At 48.7% G+C, this 25,923-nt stretch overlaps 2 protein-coding genes across 3 annotated transcripts in view; one reads left to right on the plus strand and one right to left on the minus strand.

Moving 5' to 3' along the window:
* Positions 1-25,923, minus strand: part of Cv-2 (crosveinless 2-secreting protein) — a 242,579-nt gene that overhangs the window by 89,715 nt on the left and 126,941 nt on the right. Inside the window, exons 3-5 of the mRNA XM_077687490.1 lie at positions 14,035-14,134; positions 13,439-13,521; positions 2,228-2,321 (exon numbers count right to left, since the gene is read on the minus strand). Of these exons, the coding sequence (XP_077543616.1) occupies positions 2,228-2,321; positions 13,439-13,521; positions 14,035-14,134 (277 nt within the window). The remainder of the gene's footprint in view (positions 1-2,227; positions 2,322-13,438; positions 13,522-14,034; positions 14,135-25,923) is intronic.
* Positions 1-25,923, plus strand: part of LOC144155817 (uncharacterized) — a 295,602-nt gene that overhangs the window by 60,810 nt on the left and 208,869 nt on the right. The window contains exon 3 of one of the 2 annotated variants that reach the window (XM_077687491.1): positions 11,087-12,177. The exons of the other annotated variant lie outside the window; for it this stretch is intronic. Within the exon in view, the coding sequence (XP_077543617.1) occupies positions 11,087-11,888 (802 nt within the window). The 3' untranslated portion in view covers positions 11,889-12,177. Of the gene's footprint in view, positions 1-11,086; positions 12,178-25,923 lie in introns of those variants that run through there. 2 annotated transcript variants of the gene reach the window in all.

A 25,923-nucleotide genomic window follows, 5' to 3' on the forward strand; every position in this document is an offset into this window, starting at 1 on the left:
ACAACGGGAGAGTACGAGTACTGATCCAAACTTCGCACTGGGTCGGGAAAAACTGGTGCAATGATAGTAAAAATAGACGAAGAAAATTGCACTAGAGTGCGAACGAGCGAGGATCTTCCGCCGCGCATTCGATAGGTGGCAGCCCTTCCGGAACTCATGCGAGATAGTTTTCACTTTTGCCTGCCTGTCTGGCGTGCGCGCATGCGTGCGTGCACGTACCACAGATTCGCGAGCGGCGTACAGCAGCCCGTACGCACAGCGTTGCGTCTTGATAGCCACGAGCTATTTTTTTGAGTGAGCGTGACTGAGTTGCGCCAAATTTTGCCGGAGTGTGACGTACGAGGACAATTGCGTGGCAAAATAGTTCGCATTCAATAAAGTCCACTAGAAAATCAGACGAACCAGGGCCAGGATTGACAGAGTCCGTCACGCATGGCACATGGGTGGCAGACCCAGTCTTTCCGAATCGGGTAGATATTGCGGGCAACGGGCCCGAAGGAAAGCCGCGTAGGTCGACGGGAGAAGCCGACCCGAGACGACGCGGTCACAAGAACCGGGAGAATCTGAAGTAGCACGCTACTCTGCAGGACAAAGAACGCTGAAACACGCTTTGGAAAATTCCGTGGGTATGATTTGCTACAACACAGTTGAATGACCTATTGCTGCATCCTAGGGAGCAAATTTGACGAACAATGAGGCCCGACGCAAGGTTTGACTTTAAAAAAAGATTACCTTCACAGTATGAAGTATACACGCACTGCGAAACATCATGCCGGCGTTGAGTACAGACACATCACAGACACATTATCCAGAGCCTACGCTGGACACCGTCGTTAGCTTACATTGCTCTTCGGAAGTAATGATTTGTCATTGAGCTGCGCTGCAGTGAAGCGGAGGCGCCGGTGTTTAGAAGAGAGCGTGCACACGGAAAGGCGCACTTACTCCACATGCTGTCCCGTTCGGCGTAATAAGCAAGCAAGCAAGAAAGCGGATTTTTTTTTGTTGCCGCAAAATCTGATCTATCTCTGCCTTCAGCGAAAAATAAAATTGCCCATCCGGACATGCTTAGGTCGCGAAATTACCCTCCGTGTTGGCGTGGCGGCTAAAGCTAAAAGGAACTGCAGTCTGTTGGTGAGTTAAGCCGCTGAGCAAATTTCGTGAATCTACTCCGCAATGGAGAAAAGATAAGACATGCCCCTCTCGAGAAAAGGAATCCCGGTCCTGATTACGTTGAATAATACGCAACTGTCCCTCTCAAGTATCCCAATGAAAGTACCGTATCAGCCGCTTCACGCTCGCACGAGGACTGCACCGAGGAAGGCTGTTTATGAATACACATTTCATCCTACTCTATGTCCCTATAAATTCATTTAAAAACTATTTAAGGAGGCGGACGGAATATTCTACGCTTTTGTTGTTTTTGTGCTGCCGCTCAGCCATAAAACACCGTATGCACAGCCCCTCGTTGCAGAATGGATCTGGGGCGGTATTCTCGTAAATGTCCCTTTTGAAAACGTCCCTTTTGCGCCCCTTCCTCGTGACGGACTTCCGGTTAGGCAGTGAGCGTTGGCAGTAGGTTTGCCGCGTGTGCATTACGTCAGTTCCGGTTGTTTGCTTTTAGCCAATCAGGCCTTGCCAAAAGGGACACTTTTGAAAGGGACGCAAAAGGGACAAAACTCGAGAATACCGCCCCTGGTCTGTGCCAGTTGGTACATCTCCGATAGGAATCAGCTTGAAAAAAAAAAAACACAAAAGGAAGAGGGAGATACACGACACACTGCTGGCCCCTCATTGCCTTTTGCAGATGCTGCACGCATCCCTCCCCCATTCCCCGCCGCCCTCCTCCAAAAGAGAAAAAAAGAGAAACGACGCGGTGGTGCAATTTATTGTTTTTGAAAAACTCGGGGTGATATCACACTTAAATATGCTAAGTTTCGGATGCTGAACCCGTACGGCGACTTCCTTGCCGACGCGCAATTAAATCGGGCCCTGTCTTGCAGTGGCTTTCTGTTGTTGCGAACGGGGCTCGGGACGTACGAGTTGATCAGTTTAATGTTCATCGATATTCGCCGTGTGACTATACATATTGCTCACTTGCAGCGGCGAATCTGAGCGCCGCGCTTCAGCTGCGTTCTAGGTTTCGCGACCCTTTGGCAGGGCACGTACACTGCCCTGAAGAACCAGCCCCGCTCCCGTAACACGTATCACGCTGAAGAGTTTCACTTGCCTTCGCAGTATGGGCAGCACTGCCCCTCCGGTGGATTTCGAGGATTCTTGCAGTTGACGTGGCAGTAGATCCGGGACTCTGTGATCACTCCGGACTGCAAGATCGGAGGACGGAGAGTAAGCACTATGCACACTGTGGCCACTGAAACAGAAACGTTCGCAAGGGCCAACAACGCATACTCAGGTTGGATGCTCATTGTTTCCTGATGTGCAAACATTTGCCTACAGACTTTTGAATCGGCCGGCATTACAACTTACGACAATCTCAATACCCATGCAAATTTATGTATCCATTTTATTTACTTTTGAACCTCGTCACTGACCTCCTTTTACCCTTTGATCGCTATGCATAGTCGTTGAGGTGCATTGCGGCGAAGCAGAACAAACGTATATATATATATTCTTAGTGTGGCAGTTGTAGTTGTGCGCTCTAGACATTTCTTCATGTGTCCACTTCGCTAAAACGCATCTTGGTGACCGATAGCTGGGTCAAAAAAGCGAATTTTGCTAATGACAGCACCTGATATACATATGGGTGGAGTGAAAAATTTGATCTGCGCTGTGGCATCCCACGATACAGAGTGACACGCCATTGCATCGCGCAATTTCACTGCGTAGACCACATTTATGTCTCACATTGTACGCAGGGTCTCGCTATCGCTCCGCTTTGTCCCTTTGGCGGGTGTATTGTGGTGAAGCAGGCACCCGAGCGTTTTGAGAGCATGGTAATGGCGGCCGATATTAGCAATTGGTGGTAATAAAAGATTTTATGCGCGTGAATTATCCACATAAAATGTTCAGTTAAAAAAAACAAAGAACAATAAGCTTTGTGAATCTTTTGATATCTTTTCTCCGAATGCGCGTAAACAAGGCGAAGGAAGAACAATAACTAACATGTCAATTTTCGCGACATCCTGCTACTTTTCGCGCCGGTGTTCCTTTGCGGACCCCGTAAAAAGACGGGACAAAGGAAGAGTAAAAAAAACCTAAACTGCGAGGGTAAAATACTGCGTAAGACAGCAACTAAGAGCCCTGTCGCACACTAGAGGTACGTCGAAGACCTGTGAAACTTCGGGCACTGCGCACACGCGGTTTCCAGCAGCTGCGAGCTTTGTTCCAGGGGCAGGAAGCACGCGTCACTCGAGTTTGTGGCCTAAAGTTTTCGTCCGGGACGGTTAACGACCGGTCATTTGCGGACGGTCCATCTTAATGGCTCCCCTAATGGTATAAATCCAATTACACCTCGCAGGCTCGAGTCAATTCGGCCCGTGACGACAAGGAAGCGCCTTATCTGATTCGGGGGAAAAGCGCTCCTGCCCTCTCCCGCTGCGCCCAGACGGCGCAAGGGGACTCGGACACAACAGCTCGGGGCTTTCAGGGAACAATCTGCGAGCGCACACGTCCCACCATTTGTCACTCGTGCCGAGGGAATCGCCACCGACGCCACCACGCGTGTCCCTCAAGCAACGACATCCCGAGTGTTTATTTTCCAAAGATAGGCAAGGCCCCCCCGCCTCTCAGCCGCATTCCTGAGCTACGCCTCATCACGACTGGAAACTTGTTTTAGAGAAACTCGACACCCAAACCAAACAAAGAGCGAACAGAAGGGACGGAGGCGAGATCACGATGGCAGGGCTCTTCGGCACCACTCTCATCGAGGAAATGCAAAGGCCGGGCCAGCGCGCGCTCCAGAGTACGCTGCCGGATCACTCTGCTGCGGGCAGCGGCCAAGCGTGAACCACGCGCAGACGGACGAGTGCTTTCCAAACAGAACACGACGCTCGCTCGTTCGGACACACTTGCGGTGGCCTGCACTGCTGGAAATAATATTTCGCTTTGCTATATGTGCATTTGAGGTTGAGATTAAATTGAACCGGTGTCATTTCTGGCGCTCGGGGGATGGTGGGAGGGGCGTAAATTCGCCTGCTGGCTTCTCTCATTTGAAGCTCTGTTAAGCCTGTTGCCGCTTCGCGTAAACGGGGCATCATTCCTGGCCACAGTGATGAGCAGGGACACTGATACTGCTCTGACGCTGCTCTGATCAGCCTGGATATTGATATTGATCGGATACTTATAGAGTGAGGCAGGAATGAGGGTTAACAAATATAGAGGAGTTATGAGCGTTTTATTAGTCACTAAGTAATCCCAGTTTTCGTTAGTGATTCCAATGCAAAATTAGCCTGCTGTATTTAGGAAAAAGCTGTGTGAAAAATGACTGCGCGGAGCGTGTAGTGCTGGTGTTCAATTAAGTCGCCTTTTTTCTTTGTCGAAGTGTGCTTTCGTAGGGCTACTCTCTTGATTTCCGACTTGCACATTTTTTATTTGTTTGTGCATAAGAATGCATTTCCAATGCGCGGTAGTACGTACATTCGCCTGAGAGCTTGCATAGACATGGTTTCCGTCCCTTAATTCCCAGCCAGAAGCGGATAAAGATTCTAAACCCAGCTACTTCAAGGCCCCTCGTTGTCCTGGATAAACGTGCTTCCCTATATAGAGCATTTCAGTAAAGCCGAATAATCGCAAGCGGAGGAGATTAACAATTTTTCTATAGTCAAAGCGCAAATAATGGCCGCTACCGGAAGTGTACATATGTTTGAAAGCAAAGAGTAATTGCGGACCATGTTAAAAAGAGATATGCATCTGACAGGATGAAGCTAGACCGGAGTGGATAGATTCCAGTAACACGAGCAAGAGAGAAAACGCAGTACATTCTAAGCTGGGATTACACTGAGATGAGAACATTCTTGGCTTCAAACCCACCCAGTGGGCACCAACTTGACCGCCATATCAACAAAATATACCTTGATCTACGACTTAAAAAAAATGTTTGTTGGTTTCAAGATATTATTTTTGACGTTTGCACTTTCACGAAGGGAAACGGCTTTCATAGGGAAAAAAATGTTTCTGCTGGAGGGAGTTTTCAAGCATCCTATGGTAACGTTTTTGGTTGGGAGCTTTTAGGGGAACGAGACCGTATAAATAACTGCTCATTAACACCTCCTGTCTTCCGCCCTGTTCGCCCAGAAGTGCTCTCCTGTTTCTCTTTAAGAATGTACGCACGCTGCGCATCGCGCGGGTCGATCTGCGTCATTTTTACCGGCAGCCTAGTCTTCCGCCAGTCACTCCATACGGGCAACACATGCAACCAGCCGCAGCAATGGCGGCTTCCACAGTGTTACCTATTTGATATGTGCACAGCAATTTGTACTACCGCGCTTCATACCCAGCCTCGAGATCTGTTCTGACGACGTGGCCAACTCTTGAATACTCCACTGTTTTATTTTTTTTTTCCTGCGGTCGCAAATTAACAAATTAACATTTGCCCCGCATACGCTTTCGCAACATTAGCTAAAGCAATGCGGTCCGATTATCGCTTCATCAAAGCAGACAAGCCTCTAAATCCACTTGTTACGCAGCGCGCAAAGTTGCCGAAGACGCTACGCGTGACCTTTTCGACGAACTAATCGCCCGCGCACCTTATGCCCTCCGAGGGGACGGTTCCGCTAAGGCGATAAAAAGGCGAACTCAATGGGCGGCCTGTTGCACGCCTCTCGTCGTCTCAAATGTGCACGCTGTTTATAATCAAAGGCTGCCGTGGCCCGCCGCGCTGAGCAAACAGGAAAGCCTCCGTCAACGTCACGATCGTCTTGACACCGGACAACCGGAATCGGACGCGTGGACCGGCGGTAATAGAAACCAGTTTGGAGCTCTCAAGGCGATAGAGTCTCGCCTGGGCGGCCTTTGTCGGTGGCTATAGGGGCCTGCCGATCAATGTTGCAGCTCATACGCACGCTCCTCCGCTTGCACGCGGTGCATCAGTACGACGCCGTGCACCACGAGCCCGCCGGAGGTGCAGTCGCTTCTACGCAACCGCGGCGAGACGGGGGAAAGCGCACTTGCTCGACGCGAGGAACCCGCGCTCGCCGTTCGCTTCGACTCTGCTTGTATCGGAGGTGTCTCCCCAGCCTCGGCATTCAATCGGGGTGTCCGCCAATTTATCCCTTCGGAATTTCCTGGGTTTTTAAGGTTACGCTGAGCGCTTAATAAAACATTACCCGAATGGGGTGGCATGAGGCACCTTCGGGAGAGAAGTAGAGTGTTTGGAATCAAATAAAAGATTTGAAAATCAAGTCTTTATTGGCGTGCATTGAGGCCTGGCAGATTAACGAGAGTGGATTAGACTGCACTCGCGTTAAGCAAACGGAAAATTGGTCTTACCAAAAGTTTGCTTTAATTAGAAAGTTTGTGCATCGTGTCTCCATAAAAAAAATGTTTGTACCTCTTGACCAAGTTGGCCGAGCAGCCTACCGCGTAGCACAAAAGCAGTGGCAATTTAGCGAAAATCGAATGTGTCGTATTTCAACAGGCGCTATTACACACAAAACCTAACAAGAAAGAGTAAGCGTGTCCTGCAGGTTATGCAAATAATCAGAGTAACAGGAACCACCAGAAACGCTTTTGAAATTCCCGATATAAGGAAGCAGATTTGCTAGGGACTTATGGTAGATAACTGTACTTCGGACAGTAGCGTCAGCACCTCCCTCCCCCCTTTCCACCAGCATAGATCTTCTTCACATTATGGTAAGTGAGTTTGTTCACGTGAAGGAAACCTTGGCCCAACCATGCGATGACAGACACCACCGCTGGCGGGAGCTGTTGGTGTATGCTGTTGTTGCGTAGTTTCCGTCGGTGCATGAATTGCGAGCGCAAACTCGGGGGTGCTGATGTACACAAATGCTTCTCAGAGCTTGTCGACACGCCGAACGCAACGCCAACTGGGCGACGCTCTGCAATCATGCGACCATGATAATGACACATTTTAAATGCGGAGCATTTCTTAGGCTCGCCTTGTCCTGCGTCGTTGATGGCGGCGCCGTCCACACGCTCACTGCGCATGCGCAACTCTCCTCCTTACACCCACAGCTCCGCGATACTACACTATAAAAAAAATAAATAGTTAGCGGCGCCCGGTTTCGATCCCACGACTCTCTGGCCGCAACGGGAGGTACGCGGTGCTCTTCCCACTACGCTACAAATCCGGGACAGGAGCAAGTGCTACGAACGCGCCTTATGTCCTTGACTCATTCAAACTACGTCAAGAAGCTACTGATACAACGAAGGCACGCGAAGCTGAACGTCAATGGAAACGACGAACTGAAAACTTTAGAGGGGGATGCTGAATTTCCCGTGGGAAAGCTGTGGCGGGAAGCGCCACGCGCCTTGCAGCTCAACCAGCCCCGTCCGCAGCGCCTCTGATGCTGATTGTGGCATGATGCCCCTAGGGATTGGCCAACCAAAGAATCCATCACGAGATAGGTTCGCGTTCAACCACCATAGTCATCTTCCCGTAGGGGAACCGCCGAAGAAGAAGAAGAACGAGAAGACAAAGCTGCGAAGAGGAGGGCGTGTACATTGCTCTCAGCCGGTGCACCAACGTCAACAACCTTTACCTCACCAAAGCTGACGGAGACTACCGATTCTACCACAGAGACAACATCGACAAGAGCATGATGGACGAGTTTTGGCGCCTCGAGAACCTACGCCTACTCACCGTAACACAACAGCACTTGCGTGCCTTTGCCACCGGTGTGGACCCGGACGCGGAATTCCCTCTGGCGCTAGTAAAAACCAGATCACTCAACATAACGACAACACAATGGAACCACACGGAACCGCCACGATGCTTCGCATCCTCATCAGGGTTCCCCACGGGAAGATGGTGTAGTTTTTTTTTCAGTGTTCCGTACCATTACTGGGGCGCCACCTTCTAGTACTAGTAGGAGCCATGTGACGCAAAAGAGAGCTGTTCATTCACCACTCTTGTCAACAAAACGCCGAAAAATTAAATTAGAGCCCTCTTCCGTCTAGGTTTTGAAGTGCATGTAAAATGGAATGATAATTAATAATTCAGTGGCATTCCACCGTGTGAAGGTGGATGACCAGCGGAACTGTTTGTGTGTTATTGGTTGGCCAGAAACTCCCGCCCAAACCGCGCCGTCGTCCCGGGGAAGCGTTCAGCGAGATTGTAGTCACGCAGACGTCTTGCGTTTTCCGCCTCGCGGTATTCGTAGTCCCGGCGGTGACCGCGATTTCAATTGGCGTCTGTGTCCAGATCGTCGTCGGTGGTCTTCCGCCCTTGTTCGCGCCCATTGCCGCCTATGTTTTTTTTTAAAGAGTAGGCTTCACTGCGCAACATACTGTGTGAAAAAGCCAGCTTACAAAGAGCAAGCTTTGACCGATCTATTCAAAGTCAGCTTCACTTCAAACACAAATGCATTGCTGGGAAGACAACGTTTCAGGAACGATATACGCCATCCTTTATCAAAATATACGGCTCCAGAGGCGAACAGGTTGCCAAAGGGAGAGGGAGGGCCGAAGTGGAGAGGATGGTAGCCGCTTTCGCCGTCTAGGCACGCAAACAAACAAGAAGGGGTGGGGGAGGGGGTATTATCTGTGTAACAACCTGTCCTGCACAACTGCACTGCCCTTTTTTTCAGTGTGCTGGGGCATGTGCGTATGTTTTGTAAGTTAAGTTTCCAGAGAAATCAAATATTCTAGCCGGTGCGAAATTCTGCTCAGTAGTTACCTTTTGACGCAGTCGCCAAACCAGAAATTTCGTAGTTGTTTACCACCATTAGCTTAAAGGAAGGCTAGTAGTGCAGCCATGCTCCTCCTGCATCAGTCACCCCAATATTTGCGAATTTTCCCGACATTCTACGCCCCTCCCATTTTTTGCCTGAAAAGGGCAGGAACCGCTATGTCACACGAAATATCTGTCGCGAAGGTTGCTTGCAAATAATTTGCCACTTCGTAAAACCTCCCCTGGTTACCTACGCTGTCTGTAAATGGGGCGCCGCGCTCGCTATCTGATCACCTTCCGTCGTTTGTAGAGTACTCTCCGCACTTTCAACGCTGGGAGCAGGCTTCGGATCTACAGATATGGCAGCCTCGCATATAGGCAAACTGTCCTGGTATACTGATTTTGGACGGGATCGTACGATTCAAAGTAAGGCTCACAGTATCGTGAAACATTTTGGTCCGATACGTTTATTACTAGAAGTGGATTTTTCGAGCAATGGCATTCGCACACTGCCGGCGGTATCTTCTTGACCTCACCGGAAACAACAGCTTGGGGCACAGCCTGCGTTAAGTCAGGCGTAAGACTCATATCGTGAGTAAAGGAAAAAAAAACCACAAAAGAAAATCAGTGGACAGAAACTGGCAGCCTTTCGCCAAAATAGGCGTGTTCAGTTTGAGGGGGGGGGGGGGTGGAGTCGCATTATGCGAGCAAATATTGTACATTTCGGCGGTAGAATGGGCCTTTATGTTGGCAGAGCTTGTGTAAGAACGACGACAGAGGAAGGTCGTACAACTCGACGCGGTGCGGAAGCTGCAGAATGAGAGCTAGCAGAAATTGCATTGCCTCCGCGATCATGGGCCTCAACTGCATGCCCGCCAACATTTGTCTTTTAATAATTTTAAAGTAATTGTGTTCATTATCTCTATTTGAAATCACAAAAGTTCCTAAATCTCACGGATTCTCTCAGACTCTCCGAATTCCCCGAGGATTCCAGTTCTCGCATGTTCTCCCTGTTGGTATACGCCCCGTCAATAGTGCGTGGCCGCGGTAATGTGACAGAAATCGGCAAAATTACCGACAGCCCGAATGTGTTTGCCGCTTCTTCAAGAACAGATAGGTCCGGGAGGCGCGAGGCAGTCCTTGTAACCACAGTACTGTTTGCAGTGATGAACTGTTCGCGTACGAGTGTTTTTATATCTCCTCCGCCCCAAAGAGAGTCAGTCCTCCGTCGTGACGTGGCCACGTAGCACCGGCTGCACAAAGGCGTTTCCTTTTAAGGCCAGCAGCGCTCTCGCCGCTCCTTTCAGCGCCGCCCGGCTGTCTCCGAAGAGCGTCTCTTTCCACCCCACGAGAGGCGGCGTGGCGAAGAGATGGCAATCGCGCTGCCAGCGGGCCCTCGCACGCGATCCTCAGGAGGCAGCACTTTTTCTGCCGGGCCTAAAAAGCACATATAACGCGGCAATTAGGGCAATGAAACGGCGATACGAGCCGATATCGGTCGCAAGCGCGCGATGCCCCCTCGCCGTCTTGGGCGACCTCGCGGTTTACCTGCTGCCAAGTGGAGCATCGCCGGGGCCTTACACGGGTCGGCTTCCAGTTGGGCCGACACGGCGCGCATGCTAAAGAGAGCCCGATACTGTCGCTTCCCCCCAGAGCATTCCGGGAGTGCTGGGAATGTTTTCGAGACACACTGATACGTCGATCCCGGCCGAGCTTTGTAGTGGCCGCTACCTGCGGCCACTCCACGCGGAGGGCCTTTCGCGCCCAAAGAACCGCGCGCTGTCGTGCGTCTGAGGGCCTCGGCGACCGCCGGGGCGACGTGCGGGGTGTTTGCACGCCCCCCTCTCTCTCTGTGCTCCTGCGCCCCTTCCTCTCCTTCTGAGCTTGCACTTTCTCGCTGCGTGCTCTTCCTTTAACCTTTGTTTCTCTCGAGAGATTTGCTTGTTTTGGACGCGGCACGAAGTGCAGCCAGATGCAAACTTGCCTGCGGCCTGGAAAGCTCCGCTAAGAAGATTGGATTTTCTTTATTCCGGAGTGTGGAGAGAGGGTCTCAGTTATATTCGGCTTTCTGTTCAAATATTTTGTGCACTTTCCGTCAAGTAGACTGCTTCACGCAGACTTCATTCAAACAGCCGCGCAACTTGTGCACTGACATCGCGTACGACGAAAACGGCGAAAATAAATCAGCAAGAAAAGAGTAAAAAGAAAAAAAGTCGTTATGAAAAAAATCTACACACAGGAAAGTCCGATCTTTTTTTTTTTCTTTTTTTTTTTTTTAAGGCGCGGCCGAAGCAGAGGAAGTTCTCGCGCCAGCAGCTCGCACGATTTTCGAGCGCGAGTGCTTGTGCCCGGGGCCAGTGCTCGCGTATTCGGTCCCGTTCACGGAGCTGGCGCCATGAAGCCGAAGCGGTCCGTCGCCGGTCATGTTGGCGGCGCCGAGGCGATGCCACCTACCGATGCGCTGCCGGAGGACGATGTCAAGGCCGGCATGCCGAATCGTGAACCAAGGAAGAGCCTGCGGGTCAGGTTTGAACTACCTAATACTTACTCTCCACCTTGTACCAGGTCTCAGCCACAGCGCTTCGAAAAACAACAGCAGGCTCTCCAGTGCGTTGTCCCAGCGCGAAAGTCGCTCATGCCTCCACGACGGCAGAGCCACGTCCTGAAGGCTCTCGAGAATGAAGCCGGACGATCCAGCCTACCGAGCAGGCCCCGGAAAGTGTCGAAAGGAAACGAGGAGCCACGCAAGTCCGGAGGCAAGCTGCCGGCCAAGGGCTGCGTTTCTGACATCGAGCCCAAGAGCAAGATGCCCAGCCGAAAAAAAAATTTGATAAAAAGGACCCTAGGGCTAGAGTACAAGACATTTCTCTCTTTTCCATACATTTCTTTCCTCTTCAGTCTGTGCCTTCTAGTTTTTTTTATTTATTCTGTTATTGCACTAAACGAGTGGCAGAACAGATTGCGTGTTCTGTGTTTATATCGTTCCGTACGCATACTCGTCGAGAGCACTGTAGATTATTTGAAATTGTGTTTTCTTTCGTGTTGTTTGCAAGACGGTCTAGAGATTCACGAAGATAACTAGGTGTACTTTCATATCTTCATTTTGGTGCTTAAACTTGCGCAGAAGTAACCGGCGGTGATTTGTATCCTTCGGGATGGTTGCGATAGCCGAGCTATGTCCTTCGAGAAATAGCGCCAGTGAAAAAAATGTTACATGCACCCCAGCCTCGTGATCGCAAGTTCAAGGGAAAGCAATTGACTTCGATTAAGCATACTTAGATTCGCCAAAAGCCATGAAACGTCCGTAACCGAACAAATCGGGCTTTACATGTTTAAAATGATTTAAATTTAACCGGGTTAGGTTTACCTGGCAGGGGAAAAATAATGTCTATATATAGGTTTATTTTTATATCACAACAACCTTGGAAAGGTTGAGTTGCGTATCAAAAGGCGGTTTGTTGTTGACAACTGTCCACTGATATATTTATTAAAGCAGCTGCCTCGACATGAGCTTTGTTTTTTTTATGTTGGTCCTGCGCCTACCACTGCAATGCCTGGGTTTCTGAGGCAGTAATGTAATTGTAAAATACCTTCACTAGTACGCGGGAGCCGTTTGAAAGTGATTGTTAAAAGGGTTTATGGCTCAGTCGACATGAACCGGCATAGTTTAATTAGTTCTAACGTTAATTAGCAGAGACTAATGTTCTACCAGGTATGCTGCCATTCATAGTAAGGTCAGGTATCGCGCATTCGTGGGTATGAGATTACCATCAAAATTTGGGGCTCGTCACCAGCGTTTTTAGTTTACGACTTCGCAAACTGTACAATTACTTGCTAGCTATACCTGAAAAGAGCGCTAAGCGCTCGCAATACGCCCCAAGGACAGTGTGATCTTTTCATATTTTTAGCCGCGATTCCTTCCGTGCTCATAGGATCAACCCCAGAACTTGCAGCGCTCAACCGAGTAGAGTGATTACGCCGTAAAAACGTTTATATAATTTTTAATACCACGTTTATATCATAGTTATGCAGACAGTTGCGTGAGTTGGTGGGTGTTCATGCTGAAGTGGTACAGCGCAAACAGACGAAGGGCAGAGGAAGAAAGCGCAGGACAGGCGTCCGTCCTGTGCTTCCTTCATCTGTCCTTCGTATACTTGCGCTGTACCACTTCGGCATGAACACGTTTATATCGCCGTGAAAGGGAAGAATATTCGAACATAAATGGGGTGGGGGTGAGCAGTCGGTGTTACTGCTATTACACGTTGTAAATTGCCAAGGGGCAACACTGTGCAAAACTTTACCTCCCTTTCCACCGCAAAGGTTCGCGGGGAGTGCTGTGAAAACCAGAGCGCGGCAACGCCACCAGCGCCAGAAGAAATGTCCAGACGGAAGGAAAGGAGCTTGTATAAATACCAGACAGAATATCGTTCATTGCTGATTCTTCCTAGGAAAGGCCAACCTGAGTGCGACATGTTTCGAGAAGACGAGCATGGTGCATTCAGTTCTTTGACCCAAGCAAGGCCGCCGTGTGCGCACGCTAGAGTGCACCCTTTTTTTGTAACCTTCTATTAGGGCTGAAGGGCGGAGGGAGATAGATTTCCAGGTTGACAAGCAAAGCGGCCGGGTGCTCACCTGGCAGAAAAATCTGCGACACGGGTCGTGAGGGTCGCTCCATTCCTCCGAGCTGGCGTAGACGCGGCCCTTGTAGACACAGCCTGCGGGAGAACGGGCGGGCAAGAACGTACACAGCAAGCTCACATATTTGCTCTTCATGCTCTCAGCGGTGCGCGCCTGCAGTAAGATCAACAGTCCCGCGGAGGGCCACATTTCACCAAGGGGAATGACAAGGAATGAAAGGGCGGCGCGATAAACTTTCGCTGGTTGCGAGTGACATAAAAGATGCCGCCACGTTAGAAAAACGTTGATCGCAATCTGGTCACTGCTACGGTGTGGGCAATGCTCCTCTCAATCATAGCCTCCTTTGCATGGCGACTTTTGTTCTTTCTCTGCATGTTTCACACTGTCTCATCGAGGATACCGATGCCGGCAGGCAGTGATCTGATCGTGCCTCTCGAGAGCACGCCAACCACGCGGATGGGAGGCCACCGGGGCTGTCCTGTTGCGGCGTGTCGCTAGAGCGAAGCGCGCGCGCGCTTTGGGCAAAGCCCACGGAAAAGCGCGGAGGCGAGGGAGTGATTTGTTTATCGCACGGACGGGATTGCGGTTACCTTTGCAGACGTCGCAGCACTTGTTCCCCTTGGACTCTTGCAGGAAGTAGCAGCCCCTCGGTAGCGGGCACGTCTCTCGTCCGCACTGGACCACGCTGTTCTGCATGAGGGAGCGCCACCGGGAACGTGTTAATAGGACCCGCACGTCGCCCCGGCGCCCCCCTAACGACGCGCCGTAACACGCGCTCCAAATGTTACACACCGTTGCAGGTTGCCGATGGGCGGCCGCCTTCGCCTTACGCCATCGGCGCGTTTATCGCCAATCTGAACAAAGGCGGCTCGCCAGGACAGGCGGCGGCTGATCCGAACTACACAGCCGCACATGCCGATGGCCACGATAGCGCGGACATCGCGCGTCCCCTCATGCGCGAGGGTGCAGCGGCCGCCCGACACTCGGCGAGGGTCGCCCAGAGATCAGATCGTGTCCGGCTCAAGGAACTGGCCGTCGGCTCGGGCTGCGCCGCCTCACGCGGCACCCTGCTCTCACCGCTGAGGCTCACCCCACGAAAGTCCCGAAGTGCCTGCTGTGCCGACTGCAAGCTCTGCGCGACACTAAAGCGAAATTACGCGTCTCGACTGACCCCACTCAAACATCGTACAACTCCACCCACGCTTGGGGGTACAGAGTTCACGCCTGTTCACTTTCCATAACATAGACTACCCATGACGTTTAATTGCAAATATCTTTTACGCAACAAGTCCCAAAAATTTTCATCCCAAAAGAGCACGTGCATTAAAAAAATGCAGATTCCTGCGTCATTATGATCAGTATGGCTCCATAACTGCTGATAGTGTAGGACATACGGAGATATTTTTCTAGAAACCATCGCTGTCAGGGGTACCGGAAGCAGTCACGCCGACGTTCAGCAGGACTTGTCATTCGCTGAAGGTCCACAATATATTTCGTACGGTGGTGGGATCGAAAGTGAGGTCAGCCATGAAAAACTCCAAGGATGCCTAAATAACTCAGGTGTCCCTAGGTTTGAGTTAGGCCCAACGTCAGGAAAATCCCGGAAACCGTTGCCTGCGGGTACGTGCTTTCCCCCTTGTTCGGCTTAACGTTCGGTGTGCCCAAATTCAAACTCATTCTGCATCCAACTGCGGGTGCCCGTTAATTAGCGCCGTTATAACTCAAAGCGTAACGTTAGGCCTAATGTCAAGAAAATCGCGAGTCAATACAGCTCTGCGGATGTATGTTCGAAGCGTCGAAGTTTTGCTGCTACAGACGCCGACGCCACGCGCCACACGCCAGCTCTCTAGTTTATTACCGCGCCATTAATTGCGTTCGAATTAATGAGGAAAGCTGATACGAGTCGGAAATGCGAAACAGCTGGGGTAACGCAACAGATGAACCTAGAGTGGCGTTAGGCAACTTTGGTGTGGCAAATGACCAATCCGTGTTTGTGCAAGCTTGAATAAGGGCGTCCTGGTGTAATAAAAGGACGAGCTTTTGGCTGTCCGAGGCGGCCAACCTGCAGATCCGGTAGGGCCTGAAGGGGTGGGGAGGATTCCCCATTTTCTCGTAACGACTTCGTAAGTAAAATAACCCCGCTTTGAACCTGCGGCAATTGGTGTCCTTTCTGCCATTTCAGGGATCTATCACTGAACGCTTTCCACCGCCTCCACGTTTTTAGCCGTACAAACAGGGTTGCGAACCGGAACCGGAACCGAACCGAAAACCGGAACCGAACCCAAATTTTTGCCCGGAACCGGAACTGAACCGAACCCGTATTTTTTCCGCCATTTTGGAACCGAACCCGAACCGGAACGAATCGAAGGAACCGTTCCGAACCGGTTCCGGGGCCTCAAAAATATGATTTCTAGTTTTTGATTATGGTGGTCTACCTTGTGTCTGAAGGTATTTTTACCACTTGCCTCACAGCGCCACCAAATATTACGCATACTGGGTAGTCGCGCAACCATTCAGTTTTTCTTCCTATTATAACCCTCAATATAATGTAAAGTTGTCCGTATATGAGACTGAACAGATATATGCGGCACGTCGCATAGCAGCGACGCCATTACAGGGGGGAGTAACTGCTCGGCGTTTCGTCCTCCCTTTGCTCTCTAATTCGGCGGGGACGAATATTTACTCCGCGAATTATGCACACAGCACGCACGCTCCCACAGTTACTCCTCTTGAGGAGCAACGGTCGCTCGCAAGGGCTAACAGCTCTACTTAGTCCTTTCTTCGTCCTTTTTCGCTAAGAGTGTATACTATCAGTTTGTGTTAGATACTGTTCATTTCCCCAATTTTCTTTTAGCATTACGAATAAGTTATGCTTGAACGTATATTCCGAGGCAACATATCATGGCTTAGTCATCGTGGTTCCCATGTACATGGTGTTTAATATTGTGTAAAGCTTTCAATGTGTTATTAATTCGAATGCATCCCTGCCCCCTTGTGAAGGCTTCCAAGGACATCATCAACTGCTGGAGTGTTGTATATGCTGGGCTAGTTGGTGCTGTTCCCTGCAGCTAACAGAGCAGAAACTAGGCGAAGACACGGAAGGGGGGATACAAACAAGCGGTGTTTTCACTCTCAAATTCTTATGCACTACTCTTAAAGCCTGCTCACAAAACATACCTTTCGGTAAAACAACGAATTAGTTTTCTTCACCCGTTAAAAGCCGTTTCAGGTCATCGTTTACCATGCAATGTAATAACGTTCCAGTTGAAGCTTATTTCGGGCCTGACTGTGGGCCGCACGACGGCATCCATGCACTCCCCGATGCGGCGCTGCTTATCACCCTGGGGAACATGGCGAGCGATGGCACGGGCCAATAAGCTAACCTTTTTCACGTTTTAAAAACGGCGCTCAAAGGCAAACTTTGGGCCTAACTGCAGAACTTAGCGATGGGGCTCCGCGAGCTGCATGTCACCCAACGCGTGCACTTGTCCTTGCGTTGGAGTGGATCTTTTCCTGGATGGAAGGGTATGCCGGACGATGACACAAAGCGCTTCCGTTGCTTGGTCAGCGGAAACTATAGGTACTTAAAAAGCGTAGCAGATCAACCAATTTTTTTAATGCGAAATTTTTTGCCTTATTGTGCGAAAATACGCGTGTGTGCGGGCGTGCTCTTGTGGTTATTTGATGGTATCAAATACAATGGCGGTCGGGCAGGCTCTCTGCTACCCAGAGAAATTGCCTGTCCTGCCAAAAGGGTGCCCGCTTGTCAGTAAATTACACCTGTCTGCCTGCCTGCCCACCAGCCAGGAGATTTCGGCGAGGATGCGTGATTTGGAGACGAGCGGCGGCCCGTCACCAGCCACCCAGGCGGGGGTGTGGGACGCAAAGCCGCACCACGGCGACACTCGATGGAACCAAAAAAAAAGATGGTAGACGAACGCGTTCACTCTTTCCTTCGCGTCTGGAAGCACTGCGAAAGCTCTAGGTATCACGGCACGGAGCGGTGCTGCCTGCTTTGCTCACCGCAGCAGAAACGCCTTTCATTTCTGCATTGCTTTTGTGGCTTTCTTTAAACAGCGGAGCTACTTAAGCTTGAACCTGGTTCGGTGGCGTCCGCAAAAAAATACTAAGGACGAAACCTGCGCTGCCCGTAATTGGTGCACCACCGCAGAAAATATTGTATAACAGTGAAGCCGGCTTTCGCGCCTGCTCGAGTGTTAGCACAAGGGGCATATGCGTATGCGGTGCACCCTTTACTATATACCATCTTAAAGGTGAGAGTATTTTTCGGGCTACTAAAACGCAAAAACAAATTGGCGCAGCTACACTAGTGGCGCAAGGCTGGAGAAATAGTGCATAGGAAGGTCGACCTAGCTTCTCCCTGTTAGTGTTGGGGACCGACCGGAACGGCCTTGTCAAAACCGGGTAAACCTAGCCTCACCCCTCAACACTTAGTCTAGCCTAGAAAGAACATCCCGAAAACTAAAAAAACTGAGCGGAGCCCAGCAAAACTTAGGAAAAGAGCAAGATCCGAAAAAGCGAGGATGACCCTTGTGCCAGTAGTGCAAGCTGCACCATTTTGAACATCGAAGCTGCTGTTGCTGGCTGTAATGTGTGCGGCGTCATCAGAAAACCCCCGGGTCATAGTTAATCCAGCCGCTTACCGCGCACGTGAGCAGGCGCCTTACGTGAAGCGCCTGGCATCGTCCAGGCTTGCGCGTGGTGCTCGGAAAAAAATACTAAGAAAGCAGTTCATGTGCGACCGCGCCTCAAGGGGGATGCACAAGACAGCTCGCGCTACAGACGCATAGTTCGCGGACCCGGTTGCCACGGGTTCTAGCACGTGTTGACGCGCTCCACTTTCGAACACATGTGAAAGCGTGCGGACAAAGCGATCCTGGGCCGCCAGTCGTGCGTGATGATGAAGACGACGATATAGATGGATTTGACGATGACTACTACTACCGCAGTGAGACACGACAACGGAACATGTAAATGAACAATTTCAAACCTACTGATAAGTGGCGGTGTGTCCTTCAGGGCTTACATAGAAAGAAATCATCCAGGCCTTGAGCGACTTATATAGTGCAAGCATCTCCAACTTTATTACGTGGCTATCGAATGCGTTCATTGCTGCAGCTGAAGGAAACCCGGCCAATAGCCCCTCCACTGCTGTAATGGTGTTTTTCCGGCGGTCGAAGAAGCGAAAGAGAGAAAAATCTTTTGAGCAAGTTTCCAAGTTGCCTAATAGATATAGAACGGTAACTTTTGGCTGGGGTGTTTTGCCACCCTCTATAATCTTAGTATTGCACGTGTTCGTTGACTACGTTCCGGAAGCATTTGACATTTCGAAAAAATTGCAAAAAGGGTTGCAGGGTCTTTTTGAATTGCCAAAATGAGAACGTTTGCGCAAATAAACATAGAATATGAATTTGTTTTTATACCTACGTTACAATGAAACGAAAACGCAGCACTAAAAAAATTAAACACAAATAACACTCCTGCTCTTTTTCTCCGAACCCGTTTGAACCCGTTTGAACCGGTTCGAACCGGAACGAAATGGTGCTCCGGAACCGAACCGGGACTGAACCCGAAAGGCTTGAACCTTAACCCGAACCGAACCCGAAAAAATTCCGGTTCGACACCCTGCGTACAAAAGTTCACTAAAAAAGATTGGCGGGTGATTAGAGGAGATGTGTTGCAGTTGTCAGCAGCATCTGTAAACGATATACGCTGAGAAATTCGACTGATAATGTCTCTCCATGTGGCAAAACACCTCCTTCGAAGGACTAACGATTTTCGTGGCTGACGGGTTTGTTGCAAGGTTAGTAATGACAGAGACTGAGAGTCACACGCGAGATTACGATTAAATGCTTCTGTAGCAGAGACGCTGATTGAAACGCCTCCTATGGGGCCATGTCAAGGCCTTCGGCCAGCCGTACCCCGACACAGTGTTAACTACAGGACATGGCCCAGTTCCCATCACAAGAAACTTCTGGGCTTTCTTTTAAATCGAAGCTTCAGCGTCCCCACTGATGCCCTTATACAATACGCTCTGCAGGAAAGCCACCTTTCTCTGACGATGATGATGATGAATGATCGTGAGTGAAGTGAAAGAAAAAAACGCTTCCCGTGACCGGTGCCGAACCTGAGCCCCTTGCGTTACGAAGCAGGCGTCTGTCCGACTGCTCCATTTCGACACTTCTTTCCCTTCATTGCAAAAATCGACAACACTGTCGCACGAAGCGTCCACACGGTCGAAGCGAACGCCAAGCAGCAGGTACCGATTCGCGCCGTACACCAAACCCAAACGTTAGGCCTATACGCAGTGCACACCCGAGTGTTGCTGCAAGTGTTCTAGAACAGTGTTGCGTACCTCCATAGTAGACATGCTCGCAGTGTGGGATTGCGCAACCAAAGAGTCCGTCACGAGAAAGCTTCACGTTCAACCAACGTCGACGTTAGACGGAGGAGTGCATGATATATTTTCGTACTGCCCTCTACAGTATTGTGATGCTTAATAAAGCCGCCTGAATCGTGTAACTTCTGTTCCCTTCGTTTTCTCTGTTTCTTCATACATCTACTTCAGTTTTTGTGTTTTTTCTGTCTATGACTTCCTGATCACTTTGATGCCCTGCGGCAAAATGGCGTATCAATCAATCAATCAATCAATCAATCAATCAATCAATCAATCAATCAATCAATCAATCAATCAATCAATCAATCAATCAATCATTTATTAACGTGTCCAGGAACAGCCGGAGGGCCTTTGAGCTGGCACACGAAAACAAAAAACAGGCAAGGTACGATGACCACACTTCACAAGTAATGCAATTAAGGGGCAGCGTTGCTGACACACGCAAAAAATTACATAATAATAATAATAATAATAATAATAATAATAATAATAATAATAATAATAATAATAATAATAATAATAATAATAATAATAATAATAATAATAATAAGGATGATGATGATGATAAACTTTGGTAAACCGCCTGTAAGGGCCGTCGGTTCACCGGAAAGCGCGTGGTAAAGTTGGCTTTGCCGCAAATCGGTTGATGCTGCTCTGCCTGCAACGAAATCTCTATAGACATGGCCCCATTGGCAGCTGCCGCTGTGGAAATATAAGCCAGCTCATCCCCCTTCGAGCGTCTAAGATACGCGAGGCACAGCACCAAGGGGGTGAATCGACCTTTATGTGCGTACACCGTGCGAGTTATGTTGTTGGAATAACCGCCGCGGTGGCTCAGTAGCCGAGGCCTTGTGTCGCGGAGCTCAAGTGTGATGCGGGCCTCGGAGGCATTTTCTCTAATGGAGGCGAAAAGCGAAAATTCTCCGAGATTTCGGTGCACGTTGAGATGCCCCGGTGGTCTAAGTTACATTAATCCGTGGCTCTGCACAACCGCTCACCCCATGGCCCAGGTGTAGCTTCGGCGTGTAAAACCCCGCAGAATTTTTTTATGGCGTACTGAACTGATTTCTTTTTGGAGGCAATCCTGTCGATACAAGGGAAAAAACTGTTTATAATTTAATTACTAATCTGACTCGCATTTGTACAACAACGTTCCCGTGGCACGCAGCAGCAGTTTTTATTCGGAAAGTGAAACGTTTCTAGAAGTGCGTGAAAACTAAATTTTGAGCTAAATGTAGAGGCACAAGCCAATCGAAAATTCACAAACCTGTCATACCGGTGTCCTGCACCTCGTAGTGCCTCAGGGCAATGGCGGTGTGACTCACAGTCGCACGTTTCCCGCGTTCTAAACGAATGCCCAGCCGAGCGAGCTCTAGAAGATTAGCTGCCCTTCAAACGGCCGGTCGCTGCATGGCCACGTAAAAATTTATCGAAACCCGGCAACATATTTGCCCGTGGCTGACAACAAAATCAGGCAGAAGTGAGACGGTAAAAACTGTTGAAATGGCAGAGGAGTGACTGCTTTTGCGTCAGAGAATTTCACGTTGATATTCTGCTATCAGGGCACCTATACCGACATCCGGGACGTTGCGCAAGAATCTCCAAGAATCACCTTCACTACACGAAATCCAGAACTTGTATGACATCAATATTTGGCTTCAGGGTCTACAACTTCCTTTCGCTCAAAGGTTATGTTTGTTCGCCAAAAAGCACGCTTGGCGAGTTACGTTAATTGTTTGACGTCGGTGGCGCGCATATAACGTCGGTAGCGGTCCGTCACGTTACGCCGGTTTTGCTGCGTCAGCCGGAAAAGCCAACCCTGCTATACTACGGCGCGTGTCAGCGCGAACTTACTACAGGCGCATGTGCCGAGTTATCGCCTGTTTCGCGGAGCGCAACCGCAGCATTCATCTTTCCGTACAGTGCACTCTGGGATGACGCAGTTCACATTGATGACGTGCGAATAGAGAAGTCGAGTACGCGTCGAGACCACCAGAGTGTGTCACCCACCCCCGCCGGTCGCGTCAGTGGCTTTGCGGACGTAACGTAACACGTGCGCTACGTGCAGCTATGAACGAGCTTTAACAAAAAATCTGGCAACAGCCCAATAAATACCCACAAAGCTATTAAGTTTTTTGGTCTATATATATATATATATATATATATATATATATATATATATATATATATATATATATATATATATATATATATATATATTCTTTCCCAAATATTGAAAGAGCGCTTCGTACATCTGCGATTGATGTTGCCAGACGAAAGCGCGCTCTTTATGTTATTTTTTGGCGCGGGAAATGAGTTGTCGGGGGAGGGCCGGATCGAAGAGGGCGCCTCGTTCAAAGCGCACGTTGGGTGGGGAAGGGTTTCCAGGGTTTCCATTTTTGTATGCGCAAGTTGTTTGCGGCGGAGGTACTTCGTAAGAGGCCCTTATTTCTGTGTTATTTTCAACGAGCCCCTCATTTCCTATTCTGATTCGCTATATATATATATATATATATATATATATATATATATATATATATATATATATATATATATATATATATATATATATATATATAGTAAAAATGGGTATAGCTTCTAACAAAACTGTTTATTGGTCGACGTTTCGATCGGATGCCGATCTTTCTCAAGATATATATATATATATATATATATATATATATATATATATATATATATATATATATATATATAATGGAGGGGAAAATAGCCCCTCCGGTAGCGTCGTGGTCATCGCACCAGACGCGTATTTTGGAGGTCGTGGGTTCGGATCCCACCCAGCGGGAATTTTTTCTCCACTTTCTTTCTGTCTTTCCAAATTCTTTATCTGTTTTCATGACTGCCAACCCTTATATATATATATATATATATATATATATATATATATATATATATATATATATATATATATATATATATATATATATATATATATTTGAGAAAATGGTTGACGCACGATTAAAAACAAAAACAGTGGTTTATTGACGTTTCGACTGGAGGACCAGTCTTCATCTGAGTAACCTGGTCCTCCAGTCGAAACGTCAGTAAACCCTGTTTTTGTTTTTAATCGGAAGTCAACCATGTTCTCACATAATTCCTCTGGCTCCTCGAGAAGTTTCTTCTACTGCTTACAAATGTTTTGCTATCACATCGTAACTTCAGTTCCATTACATATGGGGCACAGTGTGCACATTCTGTGTACGAGTTCTTGAGTCCACAAGCGCACCCAAAAGAGCATTCATTCTAGCAGTACATGGCAAACATTGTTAAAGTTAGAGAAGAAATTTAAAAAAAGACGATGACAACCAACTCCCGGACTGGGAATCTGTCGATCCATACAAGCATACAATGTGTAGGTGTAGCTGAAGGCTGCGTCTGCTTCAAAGCTTCGTCTGGAAGTATGAACGATGACACGAAGGTTAACCTACTTTTACTTTCCTTTTTCTCCGCTCTTCGAGTGGAACGGATGCTCTGCCGTTGGGGAAAAATCGGACTAACTAACTATGCGGGGCACGGAGATTCATCTCCTGAAATAACCTTCCCCGTCGGGGATCAGCACAATGCCAGAACCCCGCTCCCACAACAAGAGCTTGGCTCGTCTGAATAGCCACGGGAGCCGAACCACTCGAGAGTATAAACAAGCGTGCAGTGAATATTTGAAACGTTGCTCGGTTCGGAGGCTGTAACGCCAAAAGAGGAAACAAATCAGAATCAGTACGGGTATACTGTACCTCTCGCTGCCATGGAAAAGAGCGCATCTCATTTATCTCATTTAATTACAAAGAGCAAAATGCGCCGGCACGGCAGCAAGAAAACAGGAAGGAAATGTTTATTTCGATGTTCAAAGAAGAAAAAAAATCTCAGTGCATGCAGGAAATGGGGGCTGCTGCTTCTTTCCCAAATATTGAAAGAGCGCTTCGTACATCTGCGATTGATGTTGCCAGACGAAAGCGCGCTCTTTATGTTATTTTTTGGCGCGGGAAATGAGTTGTCGGGGGAGGGCCGGATCGAAGAGGGCGCCTCGTTCAAAGCGCACGTTGGGTGGGGAAGGGTTTCCAGGGTTTCCATTTTTGTATGCGCAAGTTGTTTGCGGCGGAGGTACTTCGTAAGAGGCCCTGAAAGAGAACTTTCTGCGGCACAAAAAGTTTTATAGGGAACTGGAGGCATTTTAAGTCAAGGAAGAGATTTCCGACCGTCCGTGCCTCGAACGTCGGCAAAAAAAGTTTCCTTTCCATCTTCTTCAAGCTATTTGCGCACGTGCGCTGTTACCCGGCGGCACACGGCTGGAGGCGCATGAAAAGCAACTAAGGGTTGTTGCCCAGTGCAGTTTTTTCGTTCCTCGGAGCACCGCACTTGATATATGTCCTTTTATATACACAGGATGCCACGTTACATGCCGCCTATTTTTAACCAAGGGCGCATTGTGCCATGCAGGAAAGCCAACATGTATACAAGCTTACTGGTGGGCATGGTACTGCGGCAGCCGCGCGGAACATCCCTACCAGAGCTTGTTGCGCATAGTGCTAACCATTAGAAGTTGATAACGACTTTCTTAACAAGCACGCTCCTAAGGACGACAGCAGGAGGCGAAGGCGTTCGCTGCCATAGATTCGTCATTCTGACGACCAGCTTCGATATCCGGCTAGCCAAGATCACTGAATGGTGAATACTCTTCCGGAACTTATAAACCAGAGCATAGCGGTAAAGGCGAGAAGCTGTTGTTTTGTCTCCAAGCCACACGTATTCCTATTAAACGACATTAAAATGCCGAGCGATAGCTGACCGAGAAATCGTAGAAAAGTGAGAGAAAATGGAGCGTGGGCTCTATTTCGGTGCGCAACCAGGAACTGTTCAAGGCGCTTGCAAAAACGGGGCAAGAAGTGCGAAATGCCAATGTGGGTCATTTTTCGGGGACAGAGAAAAAGCAAGCCTTAACGGTCAAAGAAACTGAGACAATTGTGACGCACAATAAGTTTGGTGTCGTTCTACGGCGAGTTTCATAAACGAACCGCCTAAGCGTGTGATGACAATCACTGTCGCTGCACTACAGGAAGCACTCGCGACTGCTTTTCATGAAGACGTTTGCCAGGCCGCCTGTGGAAACTCGTTAGTGATGACAGCGTCCTAAAATTAAAGCGATAGCTTTATGGGGCAAGCCAGCATTCGCAGTCGCCGACACAGGGGAGTTTGAGCTTTGTCTGTTTAAAGCCCGTTTCAAGGTGTCTATTTCGAGCGAGTCCTTTCACACCATCTGTAGTAACGATATCGCTTTATGTGAAGTATGGTGACCATTAAAGACGAGTTGCTGCCTTCGTTTTAATAATTGGTTTCATAAGGAACCGACAAACGTAATTTCCTTAATTGCTTCAAATTTCTACGTTTGAAAAACATGGATAGCTAAACGTTTATTAAGTCAGAAGCTTTTTTTTTTTTTTACATCGACCTTTTCTACTTTCAATCAAGCCAGAAGTAGTAAATTGTATTCTGTGTGCGTTCCGTAGATATTTATCTATTTCTACGTATATGCAACGTGTGTATGAGCTCGGAAGAGCAAAGGAATAAACGGTACAATGTGTGTGCATGCCTGCACATGTACTCCAATGTTCAAATGTGAGGATGTACGTGCGCACTTGAATATGCATACGATGTGTTTTTGTTATGTGTTATTTGCTTATTTGATCACTATGTGTTCGCATTTTTTTCATTCTGATCGCCACGCTGCGGCTGCAATTAACGTGTAACTGGGGCAAAGTTGAAACAGCGCATTGGGCTGTTCTGATCGTGTACTTATGTGAATAGTTATGCCGGAGAAACTTTGACTCATGCAGGTATGTACACTGTGTTTTTGCTTGTTATTCAAGTCAGAATGTTTCCTTAAAAGCAACCTGCAGATCAACACGAATGCTAGACTCACACGCGCGGTATGCCAAGATTTCATCAAATACTGTTGGGTTGCACCACCAAGCTGTTATTGCACGCAGCATAAAATGTGATTACCGCGTGATTAATCAGCAAAAAGAACTTAATTAACTTCTGACCC

Source organism: Haemaphysalis longicornis, unplaced genomic scaffold, assembly GCF_048455015.1.
Source record: "Haemaphysalis longicornis isolate Haplotype H1 unplaced genomic scaffold, Haemaphysalis longicornis Haplotype H1 scaffold_1, whole genome shotgun sequence".
Taxonomy (NCBI): domain Eukaryota; kingdom Metazoa; phylum Arthropoda; class Arachnida; order Ixodida; family Ixodidae; genus Haemaphysalis; species Haemaphysalis longicornis.